At 41.7% G+C, this 18,699-nt stretch overlaps 1 protein-coding gene across 1 annotated transcript in view; it reads right to left on the reverse strand.

Moving 5' to 3' along the window:
* Window positions 1-18,699, reverse strand: part of HYDIN (HYDIN axonemal central pair apparatus protein) — a 415,120-nt gene that overhangs the window by 111,351 nt on the left and 285,070 nt on the right. Inside the window, exon 25 of the mRNA XM_088830541.1 lies at window positions 351-482. Within this exon, the coding sequence (XP_088686667.1) occupies window positions 351-482 (132 nt within the window). The remainder of the gene's footprint in view (window positions 1-350; window positions 483-18,699) is intronic.

Below are 18,699 nucleotides of genomic sequence, written 5' to 3' on the forward strand. Positions count from 1 at the left end.
TGGAACATTTTTATTGTGAGACTACAAAGTTTGGCCAATTGTCACATCCTTCTCTGCCTTCTAAATAAACTTGACCTGACCCTGGCTGCAGACCTTGGGCAGATGGAGAAGGCAACATGATAGGAAGGGCTCAGTCCCTCAGGAATCAGGAGGTTACACTCTCTGAGAGCAGAGATGATTTTTAACTCTGGATCCCAGATGCCCAGCAAAGGGACTAACACAGAGGAGGCACTCTTAAACTGCTGGAAGAATAAATGAAGGATATGAAGAATGAGTTTGAGAATATAATTCAGTGTAGAGAAAAGAATGCTATTTAAAGAAGCACATTGTGGCTTTGAGTTTACACTTACTTAACAAAATCACTTAGGTCGATCTCGGGGGACTCTGTTGCTAGGACCCCAGCCGAGCTGACAGATGCCAAGGTTACTGGGGTGGACTCCCCCTGGGACAGAGGGGCACTGTAGGGCTTCTTTGTAGCAAACCTACAAAAACATAAGGTGGGCGGGGGAACACAGTCACATCAGCTGTTGCAGGTCAGTGCCTGGTGGACTCTTTCTTGGAGGCCAAACTCTTAACTCCGAGACCAGGTAGGTCGAGATGGGACTGCCCCACCCCTCTCTTGGACTGACCTTCCTCACTTCATAACTGAGGTTTCACTTTCTCCAAAAGTTTGCTGATCAGCCCCTTCCAGTATGGGTCCAGTGTCTTTTCTCTGAGAACCCGTGGCCCTCAGGCTTCCCCTCACACGCTGTTCTCCCCTTTCCTGCTAGACTGTGAGCTCACTGGGGACTTGTATCTAATACGCCCTCTAACACAGTGCATGGCCTGCAGGGGCACGCAGGCACAACTAGGAATCAATGAGTCACTCAGGCTCCCGCTCCCAGCTTAGCAGAAAGCAGGGTAAGGTTGCAAGGCATGCACTCTCAGGTCCTGTTAGTGAGGGCTTAGCCCTGTGGGACCCTGCCTCCCATCAAGCCTGTTCTGGGTGGACTGACCCCCTCACCCTGGTCCTGGCCTGGCCAGTGTGCTTTGTCACCACTCACGTTCTCAGAGCCCCCAAGGGCTGAGGGGGAAAGCAGGTGACCGCACCAGCTGGTACTAAAGGCCTTATGTCCAGGTCTTATGTTCAGTATTCACAGAATGGACCTCATAAAGGCCAAAGTGGTGGGGTCACCCCCATTCTTACTGTTTTCCCAGGATGTCCGGGCTCTTTTAAGGATATCTCCCCTCTCCCATCTCAGGCCCCTGATATTAATTTCAACCCAGTTTCACTTAGATATTCATTCTGACCCCATGTGCTGTCTACTTTTTCTCAAGAGGTTCAGGAGAAATGTTATCCGTTTTATGACGCTCCCACCACTTCCCCTCTTCCTCTGAAGTTTCACAGCCTTTCACGCACACATGTTTTAGGATCCTGTCCACTTCACCTCAGTGCCAGTTCTAAACTTCAGATGTTTCACTACCCTCCAACGTCATGATTTCTGCCTTGTTGAGTATCGCCTAATAAATCCATTTTATTGAGATACAGCTAACAGTCACAATGCACTCACTTTAAACATATAGTTTGATGAATTTCTGCATATACATATATATATATATACTTCCCAGTATAATCATTTAAATCACTACCATATTAATGTACATAGCACTTAAAATATTCATCATCTTAAGAAGTTCCCTTGTGCCTCTGCCCAGTCAACCCCCAACACTGGCTCCAGCTGAACAATCATCAGCTTTCTACCACTGTAGATTAAGCTGTGCCTACAGTTTCATGTAAGTGGACTCCTAAATATGTACTCTTTTGTGTCTGACTTCTTTTGCTCAGCATAGTAGTTTTGAGAATCATCTGTACTGTAACAAGGGGCAGTAGTCTCTTCTTTTCCATCATTGAACAGTATTCCACAGTATGCGTGATGACTAGAGTGTTTATCCATCATCTTGTTGATAACACACCTTGGCTTTTTCCAGCTTTTAATACTATAAACAAAGTTGCTAAGAACAAACGAATATGTGTCTTTCTGTGGACATTATGTTTTCATTCCTCTCAGGTAAATTCCAAGAAAGGGAACCGCTGGGTTGTATGGTATATGTATGTTTAACGTTATAGGAGAGTACCCATTTTCCAAGGTGGCCTTATACCCATTTACACTGCCACCCACCGGGATGAGAGTTCCAGCTGGCCCATGTCGTCACCCACACTTGGTATTCAGTATTTTAAATTGTAACTATTCAAATGAGTACGAAGTGAAGGCACATTGTGGTGTTTAATCAGTAGGCTTATTTTCAAGGAAAACCTTGTATCATTACAGTAAATTAAAAACAAGCTTTATCTACCACATTTAGAAAAATCGGCATGATGGGAAAAATTAATGCCATTACTTTCTTGCCTGGTGAAGACTTGAGTCGACTCCCACTTGCTCTTTTTTCAAGAAGAGAGACCAGTCCGGTTTCCTCTTGGGGAAACACTGGGCTAGCACCACCCAGGCTCTGTGAGCTCTTGGAGGGCAGGGTTCAAGGTCTTTCCTCTTTACCACTCACAAAGCCCAGGGTCTTAGACACAGGGCATGAGCTCAATACAGGTCTGACTGAATGGATGGATGGATGGATGGTTGAACAAGAACACGTAGGCAGCATGCAGGGTAATTTGGCTCTTTTGCACCTCCACCTCCACCCCCATCCCTATCCAGGATGGCCTCATAAGAGCATGGAAAAGCTCTTTTCATCTTCCTCAAGTTTCTATTTGGCTCCTCTCAGGTCAGGTGTCTCTGGCTGACATTATCTTGGGCTGAAATCATACCATTCTAGGCAAAGGACAGAGGGACTGGGTGCCGGGAGGCTCATTAGACTCCGGAACCTCATCCTTAGATAAATTCTGATTCTTCAGGTCTCAGTAGGGCCCAGGAGTTAGATGTTTAATGTCTTCCCAGGTTGATTCTAATGTAGAGCCAAATTTAGGACCCATCATGGGTAGGAAAGGCCAGAGGACAGTGAAGGGCTGGAGCTGATAATTAATGTGGGGCTGTCACTCAGCCTAACCAGCTTGGGACAGTGAAGACCAGCAGAGGATGATTCGGAGCATTTATTAAATCACCCCAGGACAGCAGACTGTTTGGGGAGACTCTGCAGGTCCCTGCCCCACATAGCAGCACTCTCATTCAAAATTCACACCCCCCTGGGATGTGGTTTGGATGGGGAAAAAAAACATATGGGAATATCTGAAAAGTAAAAATACAAAGCTGTAGAGTGTCTGCCGACCTGAGGGGAAACAACACCTCAGCTGACAATGCTACCTGGACATCGGGGAAGCAAGAGGTCTTTTGAAAACAAACAAAGGAGACTAGTAAAGCTGCCCCACTGCTAACAGGCAGGAGACAGAGAAAGCTTCATCATAATGAAGGCTGTAACTTATCATTAAAATGAAAAACCTGCTTCAAAGAATTGAAATAGAATGTTGGGAGAGTTTTTTGGATCAAATTTCATTTTGCTCTCAGGAACAGATGATTACTTTCCTGTTATGCTGACCCAAACAGGATTAGATTCAGTTATTTTTAAAAGAGAATGCGTGGCAAACAAGGAAAATCAATACTGCCCCAGTTGCAGAGCTGCCCACGTCAGGACTGCTGAAGGAGCCAGCAAAGAAACCCTCCCCTCAGCTGTGACAGGGCTGTGTGAATGTCAGACACACTGTCCGTCAGCCACGTTGGTTAGGGCTCAGCGATTTCCTTTTTCTTATTTTATTTTCAATTCATGGGTAAGTTACAATCGATGCAATCTTTTGTGTTACAAATTAAAAGAAGTCCACCACTCTTCTTTCCTGGTCTCCCTTCACCCGATGCAGTGTTCCATCAAAACAAAACCCCAAAGAACAGGCTGGTGTTTCAGGTAATGCTGTGTGTTGTGGTTTAGACCACATTTGGAGATGGAATGGTGTACGATGCACAGCCGCTGAAGTCTCTGCAGTGCAGACAAGGTCTTGAAAAAGAGGGGTACCCCTGTAGTAGACAGTGACTTTTAATTTGCTGATTCATCGAAACTTGGATCCTGGGAGCGTCCATATAACAGGGTGAAAATGGCCACTGGCTGGATAAAAAGGTCCTGCAGGTATGTTTTATTTGGCTCATGTTTAATATTTTCTGAAATTACTGACAGCAGCAGAGGCTGATGGTGCGCAGGCTAGATTGCACTAGGATGACGCACCCATCCCTGGGTGCTGTGGTGCTGGTTACACCTTTCCCTGGAGCACTGCCCTGGCTCAGTGGGAGCTGCCTCACCCGCCCTGAGCTGCCCAGGAGGTTATGCTTTGCATCCCCTGCAGTCTCAGCTATGCAGTTGTGTCCCACCTCAGCATGGGTGGCCAGTGGGAATCTGCCTTCTGGGCCACGATGAAGGGCTAAGGCAGGCTGTCTTCCCTGCGTGCATGTCTGCAGTCCGCCTCTCCCACTCATGTGGCAGAGCGAGTGCTGATGGGGAAGGTGCTGAGCAAGTCCCATCTGTTTCGTCTGTCATTTGCTTCCCAATGTGGAAAGATCAGCAAGTGTAAGACCACAAAGCCGGGCAACAAATATGGAAACGTGGCTGAGGCTTTGTGTTTGTGCTCAGAGAGGCTCCGAAATTTGCCTACTTTTAATGTGATTTAAAGTGATGATTATAATCTGCCCCCTTTAGAAGCAGGAATTGGGGGGTGGCTATCTAAGCTAGGGCAGTTTGCAAGGTGCAGTGTTGGAGGAAGGGCAGGCAGGAGGGAAAGAGAGAGGGTGGTTTAAGAAATTGAGAGAAGCGTAGGTCAGATAGCGGAGAGGAAGAATGGGAATGTAAAAAATCACCTGATAAGATCTAACAAGTAAAGATGTATGGTTTGCTTAATGTAGCACAGATTATAAATTAAAGCAATGGAAATAGGAGGTATAACTGTAGGAGAAAATACCTCAACAATGAAATCAGTCTTGTCGAACAGCACACATTCACAACTTTGAATTGTTGGAACTCCAGCTGGACCTCTGAACCATGGTAGGAGCACTGATGGGACACCAGTCACTGCTGTGGGTCATTTTCTCATTTTGTTTTCAAAATAAGGGGAGGGCGGGGAGCAGAAGGCTTGACCCTGAAGGGTCTTAGTAAGTCTCACTAAGGAGCTGACTTTATCCTCAGGAAAATGGGGGGTCTTCCAAAACGTTTTAAATGGGGAAGTGAAACAATCAGTAAGTTCATTTGGGCTGTAGAAAGGGGCAGGGATTTGAAGGGGACAGCCCTAGCACGACAAAACCTGTGAACCATGCCATAAACAGTGATGGAAAATAGAACCCAATGTGATGTTCTCTGTTTTTATATGACTTTTTTTTTTTTTTTTTTTACAAAATAAGAATCAGGAAGCCCACACAGAAAACAGTGTTAGACATTCAGACAAAGGATAATGGCAGCCTTGGTCAAGGAGGTGGAGATGGGGATGGAGACAGAGTGGGACGCTCCTGTGCAGATTAGGAGGTAGGATGGCAGGACCATGGCCCTGGGGTGAGGAGCTCATCCTGACAGACCACAGCCCAAGGTCCAACCCCCTGCTGCCGCCTCCCTAGCCTGTCCATGAGCAAGGATGAGTGGCTGGCTAGATAGAGGGGATGGAAATAGGAGAACAGTGGAGGAGACCGGAGGGGCCACACTACCATCACCCATGTTCCCCCTACATTTGGCAACTTTCCCTGCCCAATACCAAGAGGAAAAGGCATGTGAAAACACTAAAAATCAAGCGGCAGGAGGATGAGCACCTCTCCTGTCGCTGTGGCTGCTATCTGCCCTCTCCTGTCATGCGTACCTCCACTGTGGCCAGCCCTGACCCCCAACTCATTGCTTCTCTAGTCTCCATCATTGTCAACACTGTCAACAGCACTGTCATCACCATCATCTGCTGCCATCTGGCACCTACACACTTTCTCACATGGAAAGCAGCCTGCCCGAGCCCTTTGTTATATCCCAGAATGCTTCCAACTGGCCTACCTGTTCTAAGGTGGAAGTTGGTGAGACACAATGGGATAGCCGAGACTCAAGTTACTCATACTGTGCTTTTAAAGGTTCTCAAAAGGAGCTGCTGCTTCCAGAACAATGGATCTCCCTGCAGCTACCCACCGAATCACCCGTGGTTCTTTAAGAACAACTTCCCTACCCAAAACTGTAAGAAATAAATGTCTGTTGTTTTAAGCCACCCAGTCTGCAGTAGTTGTCTCAGCAGCCCGAATGGACTGAGACAGACCCTAATAAAGTAACCGCAGCCAACAACTAGCCTCTCTCACTCTCTCTCAACTATTACATTAAGCACTTGCTAAGGACTGCCTGTGTTTTAGCTGCTCAGTTGTGTCTGACTGTTTGGAACCCCGTGAACTTAAGCCCACCAGACTCCTCTGTCCATGGAATTCTCCAGTCAAGAATACTGGAGTGGGTAGCCATTCCCTTCTCCAGGGGATCTTCCTGACCCAGATGGCTCAGATGATAATGAATCTTCCTGCAACGTAGGAGATTTGGGTTTGATCCCAGGGTTGTGAAGATCCCCAGGAGAAGGGAATGGCTATCCACTCCGGAATTCTTGCCTGGAGAAGTCCATGGACAGAGAAGCTTGGTGGGCTTCAGTCCGTGGGATTGCAATGAGTCGGATATGACTGAATGACTAATACTTTCACTTCCTTTTCAAGGACTGCCTAGTTAAATCCTCACAACAGGTTGATGAGGTAGGTATGATGATGGTCTTCAGTCTTCAGATGACAAAACTCAAGAGTAAGTCAGTGACTGAGCTAAGTCAGCCTGGCTCCAAGGTTGATGCTCTTCACACTTTACTGGACAACAGGAGAAGGCTCCTCCTTGGTTACTTCATGCCAGGCCATGCCCAAGGCAGTGACTCATAAAGTAGGCTTTTTTTTCCCATTGTAAAAGTAATTGGAATCTACAATATAAGGAACATACAGTGCATTGTCTAGAAGCTTTCTCTGGAAGAGGAGGGACCCATTCTGATTGTATCTAAATATGGAAAGCAAGACACAGTTGACCTTGCCCCTGAAGTGACTTCCTAGTTTTGCTGGAAGGTAAGAGTGGAGGGGTGTGCCCAGAGTTTACCTTGAAGCTCTCCAGAGGGATTTCTGTGATAAATGACCACTTCTATAAAAGCTCCAGAAGGTGTCTCCACTGCCACATGCTCTTAGGAAGGCTGCCGAACAGGTGGTGAAATCTCCCTTACAATCAGCTTCAAAGCTCTTCAGAAATGTTTCCAAAACAGGACAGCGTTTAAAGTCAATTTCTTTTTAAAAAAATTTTTAAGTTTTTTGTTTTCTATTGGGGTATAGCCAATTAACAACACTGTGATGGTTTCGGGTGAACAACAAAACAACTTGACCATACATATACATGTATCCCTTCTCCCCTAAACTCTCCTTCCATCCAGACTGCCATATAACATTGAACAGAGCTCCCTGTGATCTGATTTATCCACATGTTTGTATTAATTAAGATTTCACAACTCCCCCAAAGCTAGCTATATCTACTAAGGGCCAGACGTTAAAAAATTGTCAATTTCTTTAATGTCTGGCTCTTAGTAGATATAGCTAGCTTTGCGGGAGTTGGGAAATCTTAATTAATACAAACATGTGGATAAATCAGATCACTATATGAAGCAAGCAGATGTCATCCTACCTCAGGTTCAGATGTGCACCTAAAACTTTCCACTGATTCCTTTAGAAGCCAGCTTAGTTCACACTGAATATCTAAAAGCCTGATGCCCTCCACTGAATTTGAGACATTGAGAAGATGCCTTAAAAAGAATGAATCTAAAATAAGGTAACTAGAATTCTTCTATAATAACATAAAAACAGTACTAAAAGTTTTATAACACTCAAAATTGAAATGAAAAGGCAGCCCAATTCATTTCTCTATGGGGTAATGTATCTCAGGAAATTGGACTAAACTAAACTGCAAACAGAAGCAGACTGTATGATTCCTCACATGGTGATTACTTTTAAGTAAAATACGAAGAGAGTGAAAAATCGCCCTTTTCTTGGATTGGAGTCACTTGCAGGCTGACTACAAAGGCAAGAACTTATTTCTGGAAGCTCAGACTTGAAACATGGTGTGAAACCCTCCCATTAGTCCCAGAGGCAAATTTGATCCCCTGTTTTTAGCTGGCCCATCATAGTAGGAGAGGAGATTCTAGATAAATGGGCTATGGGAGGCCTGGGGGGCTTCCAGGGGCATCAGCATGGAGGATAAGCAGGATGGCTGGGGGCTGACCTCACCTTGTTCTCTCTCATCAGGGGCTTCAGATTTACCAATGGTGTTATATTTATGATGAGGGTGATGAGATGTAGGTGTTGAATTCATTATTATTCTTAAGTTATGTGCATGTGTTATACATGCTTTTGCCTACATGATGTAATTTCCCAATAAAACAAGAGTGAATGTCAAGGAACACTGTGGAGTGAGAAAGGGCCTCAACTGGGTTTGAAATCATTACTGACCTTCTAGACAGGCAGTTTCAGTTAAGTGACGGGCCAAAAGTCAGCTTAGATCGAATCAGGGAGTGAAAGGGGTGACGAGTGTACTGTTTCCTTCTGTTTCCTCATACAGAGATGGTGGCTGACACAAGAGGATTAAGAGGAGGGCTTTTCAAGATGTGGAGCACTTGTGCTGGGGGCAAAAAGCTAGAGGCCAAAAATCTCTCTCTCTGGTAAGAGAGAGATTACTGATGGAGAGAAGCACAGATGCCAAGTCTGGCCTTGAAAAGCAACAGATGTCAGGAGAAGGAAATGAGATGATGAAAGCGGTAGCCTGAAGAAAACCAGTATGTGGTGTGGGCTAGAGGGAAGCAAGCTGTCTAGCAGTGTGGTGGGAACCTGGAAGGAGGGATGCCTGAGTAAGAAAGCGGCTAGAAGCTAAAAGAAAGGACCGATCCAGCAAACACTTTTGAGGAGAAACTGATGGCACGTACTGACCAACTGGGCTGAGGACAGAAGCAGAACCAAAGAAAGATGGTACAAAACCAGATAGGCATAGCCTTGGGCATGTTCAGGATCAATGATCAGTGAGTGACATGTTGCTTTCCAAAGTAATCGTGTTGGTTTACACTCCTATTATCTGCTTCTAACCTCCACACCCTCAACAACATTCAGTATGGCCGTATTGCATTTAATATGGTGGGTGTGCAATGGTGCCCAGCTGTTGTTTTAATTTCCATTTTCAAGATTACTAACAAGATGGAACATCTTTTGATACGCTTACTGGCCATTCAGATCTCTTCTGTGAAATAACTGCTCATTTCCTCCCTTTTAAAATTGAATTACATGCTTTTTCCTTCAAAGGCATGGTTTATGTATTATGTACTCTAACAAAGATCATGGCATCTGGTCCCATCACTTCATGGGAAATAGATGGAAAAACAGTGGAAACAGTGTCAGACTTTGTTTTTTTGGGCTCCAAAATCACTGCAGATGCTGATTGCAGCCATGAAATTAAAAGACGCTTGCTCCTTGGAAGGAAAGTTATGACCAACCTTGATAGTATATTAAAAAGCAGAGACATTACTTTGCCGACCAAGCTCCGTCTAGTCAAGGCAATGGTTTTTCCCGTGGTCATGTATGGATGTGAGAGTTGGACTGTGAAGAAAGCTGATCGCCGAAGAATCGATGCTTTTGAACTGTGGTGTTGGAGAAGACTCTTGAGAGTCCCTTATACTGCAAGGAGATCCAACCAGTCCATTCTAAAGGAGATCAATCCTGGATGTTCATTGGAGGGACTGATGCTAAAGCTGAAACTCCAATACTTTGGCCACCTCATGAGACGAGTTGACTCACTGGAAAAGACTCTGATGCTGGGAAAGGTTGGGGGCGGGAGGAGAAGGGGACGACGGAGAATGAGATGGCTGGATGGCATCACCGACTCTGTGGACATGAGTTTGAGTGAACTCCGGGAGTTGGTGATGGACAGGGAGGCCTGGCGTGCTGTGATTCATGGGGTCGCGGAGAGTCGGACACGACTGAGCGACTGAACTGAACTGAACTGAACTGACTCTAATAATTTGAAGGTAATGTGTATGCTGAAACCTTTTTCAGTTTGTAACTCGTCTTTCATTCTTTTCTATGGTGTAAAAAGGAATAAAAGTTCTCAAATTTAAGGCAGAAACTATAAAAAGTTTCTTTAAGGTTCTGTGCTTTTTGTTATCTTGTTTAAGAAATTCCCCTTTATTCAGAGATCATCAAGGCATCATCCCACATCTTTTTCATATTTAAAGTTCAGACTTTCATATCTTCAACCCATATGGAATTAATTTTTTGTATAGTGTGAGTTTAGGGATGCATTTAGGCTTTCTTTCCTCCACAGATAGTGGATTGTCCCTAGATCATTCACTGAATATACCATTCCTTCTCCTTTGTTTTATGATTTCAACTTAGTTATGTTTCCATACATGTATGGGTCTGTTTCTGGACTTTATTCTGTTCTTTAGTCCACTTGCCTATCTGTGCACCAATACCACACTATTAAAATCACTATATTTTCATACTAATGTGTTATCCAGTAGAGAAAGACCTCCCACTTTGGAGGGACTTGACTAGTCTTGTCCCTTTGCTCTATTAATATTTTAGAATCAACCTGTTGGGATTTTGATTATAAGTGCATTGAAACTGTAATTTGGGGGAGAAATATAACATCTTTAACAAATCGAGTCTTTTAAAGCAAAGATCATAGTATGTCACCTTGTATTTATGTCTTTTAAAAAGAGTTTCAATAAAATTATTTTATACATAGAGATATTTGCAGTTTTTGTTAAGTTTATTCCTACATTTAAAATTTTGCATTCTCTTTTTTATTTGCTGCTGGTACACAGAAATGCATTTGACTTTTATAACTCATACCCATCCACCACCCTCACTAAATTCTTTTCCTAATTCTAATAATCTGCTATGGATTATTTTGAGTTTTTTATATAAGTAATCATAACATGGCAGCTTCATTTCTTTCTTTCCAAATCTAGCCTCTCTTATTTACTTTTGTATCTTCTTGCACTGACCAGGCTCTTTAGTAAATTACTGAATAGAAATGCAACTTTGTCTTGTTTTTGATATTAAAGGAAATAGTTTTAACATATTATTGTTTTTCAAGTTCTCCTTGATTGAGTTGAGGAATTTTCCCATGAACAGTTGTTTGGCTTTATTAAATGGTTTTTCCTTAATCTATTGAAAGGACCATATATCTTTAAAATAGTAAAGTGATGAATGTTTAGATTTTTCATATCTTGAATCAACCTTGCATTCCTGGAATAAGCCCAACTTGGTCATGATATTCCATCTTTTTATCCTTTGCTGGACTCAGTTTGCTAACATTTTGGTGGATATTTTGCATTCACATGTTTAAATTAATGAGTGATAATGACATGAAATATTTATGTCTCTGATCTGGCTTAATTGGTTTTGGCTAGTTTAGTTTCAAAAAATGACTTAAGTAATATTTTCTCTTTTATTTCTCAAGAGTTATGTAAGTTTGCGAGTTGTGTAAGCAAAGGAAGCCATCAACAAAATGAAAAGACATACTAAATGGAAGAAAAATACTTGCAAATGGTATCACCAATAAAGGGTTAATACCCCAAATATATAAACAGCTCATACAACTCAACATCAGAAAAACAAACAATTTGATTTAAAAATGGGCAAAATACCTGAATAGACTTTTTTCCAAAGAGGACATGCAGATGTCCACCAGGCACACGAAGAGATGTTCAACATCATTAATTATCAGAGAAATGCAAATTTCTGAAACTATAATGAGCTATCACTGCACAACTATCAGAAGAGTTATAAAAAGGAACACAAATAACAAATGCAGGAAAGGATGTGAAGAAAAGGGAATCCTCAAATACTGCTGATGGAAACATACATTGACGCAGCCACTGTGAAAATCAGTATGGAGGTTTCTCAAGAAACTAAAAATAGAACTATCGTATGACCTGCCAATTCCATTCCTAGGTATATTTTGAAAAAAAAACCAAAACATGAATTTGAAAAGATACATGTACCTCAGTGTTCATAGCATCATTATTTACAATTGCCAAGATACAGAAGCAACTTAAGTGTCCATCAACAAATGAATGGATACAGATGTGGTGTGTATATATGTCTGTGTGTGTGTGTATAATAGAATACTTCTCAGCCATAAAAGAAGGAAATTTTGCCATTTCCAACAACATAGATGGTAACAACATTATGCTAACTGAAATAAGTCTCACAGAGAAAGACAAACACTATATGATATCATATTTGAGGAGTCTAAAAAATACAAAAAACTAGTGAATATATCAAAAAAGAAACAGAGTCACAGATACAGAGAACAAAATAGTGGCTACCAGTGGGGAGAGGGCAGATGGGATGGGCAATATTGGGGTAGGGAGTAAAAGTTAGAAACTATTATGTATAAAATAAACTATAAGGACATACTGTATAACATGGAAAACATAGCTAATATTTTATAATAACTATTAATAGAGTATAACCTTTAAAATTGTGAATCACTATATTATACACCTGCAATTTATACAATATTATACATCAATTGTACTTCAATAAAATAAGTAATATAAAAAATAATTTGTGTAAGTTTGGAATTATTTGTTCCTTGAATACTTGGAAAAACTTGCTTTTGTCTATCAGGACTAGTGTTTTATTATAGAAAGACTTGAAACTATTCAATTTCTTCAATGATTAAAAGACCATTTGGATTTCTTTTTTTAAAGTTAGTTTTCAAAAGTTGTATTTTTCTAAGAATTTATCCATTTTATCCAATTTTTCAAAATTTTCCATAAAGTTACTCACGAAAATTTCAGCTTTTTAATATTTACTACAATCATAGTTATGTCACTTGTGTATTCCTAGCAATAGTTGTGTCTTTTTTTTTTTTTTTTGGTTAGTCTTGCTTGAATCTATCAATTTTATTGATAGTCTCTTCAAATAGCCAACTCCTGGCTTTGTTGATTCTTTGTATTTTATTTAATTTTCTCTTTCATTAGTTTCTGGTCATACATTTAGTATTTCCTTCTGTCTATTCTCTTTGACTTTATTATCGATTTACCCAACTTCTAAAGGTGTAAATATTCAACTCAATTTTCAGCTTCCCTTCTTTTGTAACATAAGCATCTACAGTAGAGTTTGTCAATGGCAGCACTATCAATATTTTGAATAGATAATTCTTTGTTGTTGGGGGCTGTCCTGTGCATTCAAAAATGCTGAGCAGCATGCCTGGCCTGTCCCCACAGAATGGGTGAAAATATCTGCAAACAGAGTGACTGACTGATAAGGGATTCATCGCCAAAGTATACAAACAGCTCATACAGTTCTACGTCAAAAAAACAAACAACCCGATCAAAAAATGGGAAGATCTAAACAGACATTTCTCCAAAGAAGATATACAGATGGCCAAAAAGCATATGAAAAAATGTTCAATATCACTAATTATCACTAGAAATGCAAATTAAAACTATGAGGTATAATCTTACACGAGTCGAAACACCCATCATCAAAATATCTACGAACAGTAAGTGCTGAAGAGGGTGTGGAGAAAAAGGGACCCTCCTACACTGTTTGTGGGAATGTAAACTGGTACAACCACTATGGAGAACGGTATGGAGATTCCTTAAAAAACAGAACTACCATATGATTCAATCTCACTCCCAGGCATACATATCTGAAGAAAACCATACTTCAAAAAGATACATGCACCCCAATGTTCATTGCAGTACTATTTATAGTAGCTGAGACATGGAAGTTACCTAAATGTCCATCAACAGAGGAATGGATAAAGCAGATGTGGTACACACACATAATGGAATATTTACTCAGCCATAAAAGAACAAAATAATGCCATTTGTAGCAAAATGGATGCACCTAGAGATGATCACACTAAAGACAGAGAAAGATAAATACCAAATGATATCACTCATATGTGGAATCTAATTTTTTAAAATGATACTAATAAACTTATTTACAAAACAAACAAGACTTACAGATATTGAAAACCAAAGGGGAAGCATGGGGAGGTGGGGGCACAAATCAGAAGTTTGGGATTAACACACACATACAATACTTTGGCCACCTCATACGAAGACTTGACTCATTGGAAAAGACCCTGATGCTGGGAGGGATTGGGGGCAGGAGGAGAAGGGGACGACAGAGAATGAGATGGCTGGATGGCATCACCGACTTGATGGACATGAGTTTGAGTGAACTCTGGGAGTTGGTGATGGACAGGGAGGCCTGGCGTGTTGTGATTCATGGGGTTGCAAAGAGTCGGACACGACTGAGCGACTGAACTGAACTACTATATAATGGAGGAGGAAATGGCAATCCACTCCAGTATTCTTGCCTGGAAAATCCCATGGACAGAGAAGCCTGGCAGGCTAAAGTCCATGGCGTCACAAGAGTTGGACGCGACTCAGCGACTAAACCACCAACCACCACTACTATATAAAAGACAGATAACCAACAAGGACCTACTATATAGCCATAAGAAACTCTACTCAAATTCTGTGATAACCTATATGAGAAAAGAAGATGAAAAAGAATGAATATATGTATATACATAACTGAATCATCTGAAACTAACACAACATTGTAAATCAACTATAATCCAACAAAAATTTTTTATAACTACACTTAATTTTTTTTCCATCCTCATTCATCTGTTGTTCTTGTTTATTTACTAAGTTGTGTCTGACTCTTTGTGACCCCATGCGACCCCATGTGACCCCTGCCAGGCTCCTCTGACCACGGGGTTTTCCTGGCAAGAATACTGGAGTGGGTTGTGATTTCCTTCTCCAGAGGCTCTTCCCAACTCTGGGATCAAACCCACATCTTCTGCATTGCAGGTGGATTCTTTACTGCTGAGCCACCAGGGAAGCCCCTCATTCAATCTAAGTATTAACTAAATTTCACTGTGATTTTTTCACTCTAGATTATTCAGCATTGTATTTTAAAATGTCTAAGCCTATGTACTTGTTTGTTTGTTTTTAAACATCTATTTGTTATCGATTTCTAACATATTTGCTGACATTTGCTTTAAGCCCTAGAATATGGTAATTTTTCATAAATGTTCCATAGGGCTGGACGAGCTTTTTCTTAGTGGGATGTTCAACATATACCAATTATATCGAGCCTGGTAATTGTGTTCAAGTTGTCTGTAGCAGAGTTGTCTAACAAAACTTTCTGCAGTGATGAAATGTTTTATATCTGTGGTGTTAAATACAATAACCACTAACCACATGTGGTTATCAGCACTTAAAATTGGTGAGCGTGACTAAGGAGCTGCATTTTTAATTTAAAAAATTTTAATTTAAATAGCTATATGAGCCTTGGTGGCTACTCCATGGGGCATTGCAAACTATATAGTCTTGCTGATTTTCTGTCTGCTTGAGAGAGTGTTATTAAAGACAGTGGATCTGTCTACTTCTACTTGTGGTCCTCTGAGTATCTGCTTTAAGTATTTTGAAGTTATGTTTTGAGACATGTGGGAGTTTAGATTTATTATATCTTTCTGGTGAACTGAACTTTTAAAAAATGACCTAGTAACTTTCTTGATCTCTAGCAATGCTTTTTTTGTTTTAAAGTCTATTTTTACAGTTGCCAGGGTGGGAGTGAGGGGAAGCGGGGAGGAGGGGAGGGATACATTGGGAGATTGGGATTGGCTATATATAGAAAAGAGACAACTAGTAAGGACCTATTTTATAGCACAGGGAACTCTGCTCAATACTCTGTAATGACCTATAACGGGAAAAGGATCTAAAATTTTCAAGAGTGGATGTATGTGTGTATATAACTGATTCACTTTGCTGTGCAACAGAAACAACACTGTAAACCAACTATTCACCAATAAGAATTAAAAAATGATAACACAAAATTAAGTATATTTTAACTGATGTGTCATAGGTTTGTCAGAACTCCACCTCAAGATATGCCTGTTTTATCTTTTCCCATCCTTTTACATTACCATGTCCTTATTTTTCAGATATCTCTTTTTAAAATAATTGTGAGTAAAATCCAGAAGCACAGCCATTTTCTTAGCTAGTTTAATTTACACTGATTTCAATTACTGATACATTTGGATTTATTTTATCATTTTATTTTGTAATTTTTAAAACATTTTCTCTGTATCTTCTCCATGTCACCCCTTCCCCTAATTTTTAAATTTACCTTTGGATTGACTGTAATTGTCCCCTTTACTTTTTCCCTCTTCTGGAACAATTCAAAGACCTAAAATCTTTGATTTCTCCTCTTCCATAGTGAACAGTACTTCAGTCTTATATTGATATGATATTTATCCCCCAGATTTTACATTACTATTATAATTTTATGTAGTTAATGGAGTTTAAGTTTACCTATAATGTACCATTTTCTTAGTTCAGAAATCTTTCTTGAATCTTAGACATTATATCAGATAATCTTCCTTCTTTCTTAAGTATACCCATAGGAGTGTCTTTAATGAGTCTGCCCCTCCTTTAACGGGCCTGCTCATAATGACCTCTTGCAGTTACAGTTATTCTAAGGACTGCTGTTTCCGGTTCACAGTAGCCCATGTCACTCTCTTACTTTAAACCCTTCCATAGTTTTTCACTACATTTTGAAAAAGAATCAAATTTCTTAGCATGACCTGACTGGCCCTGCAGAACCTTCCAGTCATATTGTTACCATTTCCCTGGCTCATAGACTTCTGACATCATGACCTTTTTACTCTTCGAATGTTTACTCATACATTTGCCGATTTAAATTTTTTAAATTAAAGACTGTTATGAGCTGAATTCAAGGTCCCCCCTGAAATACTACGTTAAAGTTCTAACCCCCAGTACCTGTGCCCCACTGCTCAGGGGATATTCTTAGGTCAACTGCCCCTCAACCCTCAGCCATACATGACTCAGAAGAATAGGTCACAGGACATCCTGAACTGGCGAGGGAGGCCACAGAGGTTCTGGTTAGGAGTCTCACCCCCATCCCTCAGGCCTCCACTCTCTTTCTTAATCTCGTCTAGACTAATCCTTTAGCTGTGCTGTCTGCTTCCTGCCAGCATCAGCTTATGGTGGTTTGTTACAGCAGCAAAAGGAAGCTAATACAGGTGAAGGGTTAGTCCCTGTTGCCCCTGGATTCATTCTTTGGGCTGTAAAATCATCATTCTGGCTCAAATGCAAGCAGGGGGAGAATTAGAGCAAAAAGTGGGGGTGGGTGAGAGGGGCATAAGGGCTTGACTTGGCACTTTGCCTGAAGCCATCTGTGGCCACTTCTGTTCCCTTTCCTGACCTTCTTGCTCCCTCAACAGAGCTGCTTGCCCTCCAGCCCTCAGGCTCCATAATTTCTTGTACAAACTTCCTGGAAGGCCGAAAAGAAAAAACCATGACTGCATAAGTTTAAAGGATTCCGAGAGGTTAAGGGTCTGTGGGGAAGAGAGAGGGTTATTTATGAAAGGGATAATGCTCAGGCCAGCAAGAGATATCTCCAAGCCAACTCTGGGACCCTGCTTCTCAAATAGGTCCTGTGTTTGCACTGGGGTGCCAATCCACTAATTTCCTCAATAAAGGAATGACCATAACACCCGACACTTCCTGATCATTTATTATGTATGGGTGAAGATCTAAGAACTCTAAGTAGGGGTGGAGTCAATCCTCACCATATCCATATGTGGGAGGTGCTATTACAATTGCCCTCGTTTCAGATGAGGAAGCCAAGGCTCAGGGACCCTCAGCCATCCACCAGGTCAGGTGGGGCAGGTGGCTGAGTGGGAGGCTGCCTCAGAGGCCAGGTTCTCCGCATTCTGAGCAGCCCTGGAAGGCTGGGGTGCAAGGATACCCAGTGCCTGCCCCAGGGGACTCAATAAAATTATTTTTGTTTTGAAAGAAAATTAAAGACTCATTTTATTTTCCCCCTAAACATTTTTGTTTTCTTGATTGGGCCCTTGGGCAAAGCAAGGGCCTGTCCTTGACCGTGAGTCTGGGCTTACCTGTCTTTCGAGAGGAGTGGTGGGGAGGACAGGGAGGCATGCTGGGCCCGGCCATCCTGCCCATACTCGGACTGTGGCCTGTGAAGGCTCAGCTTCAGCCTTGATGAATGTGGCCTGGTACAGGGAAGTGAGTTTCTATCCTTTAGAAGGAAAAGGGGTCTGAGTCCATTATCTCGGTGTCTAAAGATCCTGTGGTTCTAACACTTCAGGGTCCTGGGGAGGGTTTTACTTAGCAGCACTTGGTGGGAAGGAACAGAGAAGAAGGAACCCTTTGAGACCTGAAAACAGCCACCAACTGCAGATTTTTCTTTCAAGTGTCATCTTGGAGACACATGCACTTCATAAACACTTAGTGCTCACAACAACACTTTTCGGTTTCTGCATTACCCCCTTTTTCATGTAAGTAAACCAGGGCACAGGGTCATACATTTAGGAGGACAGACCCAGGATTCTAACCAGCCATGTCCAATTCCACAGCCCAGGACCTCAGGTACCACTGACTCCATGTCTTTAAAAAGTTCCCTATCAACGCAAGAGAAAGTGAGGGGTGATGAAGAAACAGACAGAAGCCTCCAGGCAATGAGAGTCCCTCTATCGTGCTTCCAGCCCTTCCACTCTCCTCTTACAATCACAGTATTGGATAAATGACGCTCACCACAGAAAAATCAGTGTGAGAACAACACATGTTCTTTTGCTGTCAGGCTG

Source organism: Moschus berezovskii, chromosome 22 (genome assembly GCF_049115385.1).
Source record: "Moschus berezovskii isolate FMDL1 chromosome 22, NW_MosBer_1.0, whole genome shotgun sequence".
NCBI classification, from domain to species: domain Eukaryota; kingdom Metazoa; phylum Chordata; class Mammalia; order Artiodactyla; family Moschidae; genus Moschus; species Moschus berezovskii.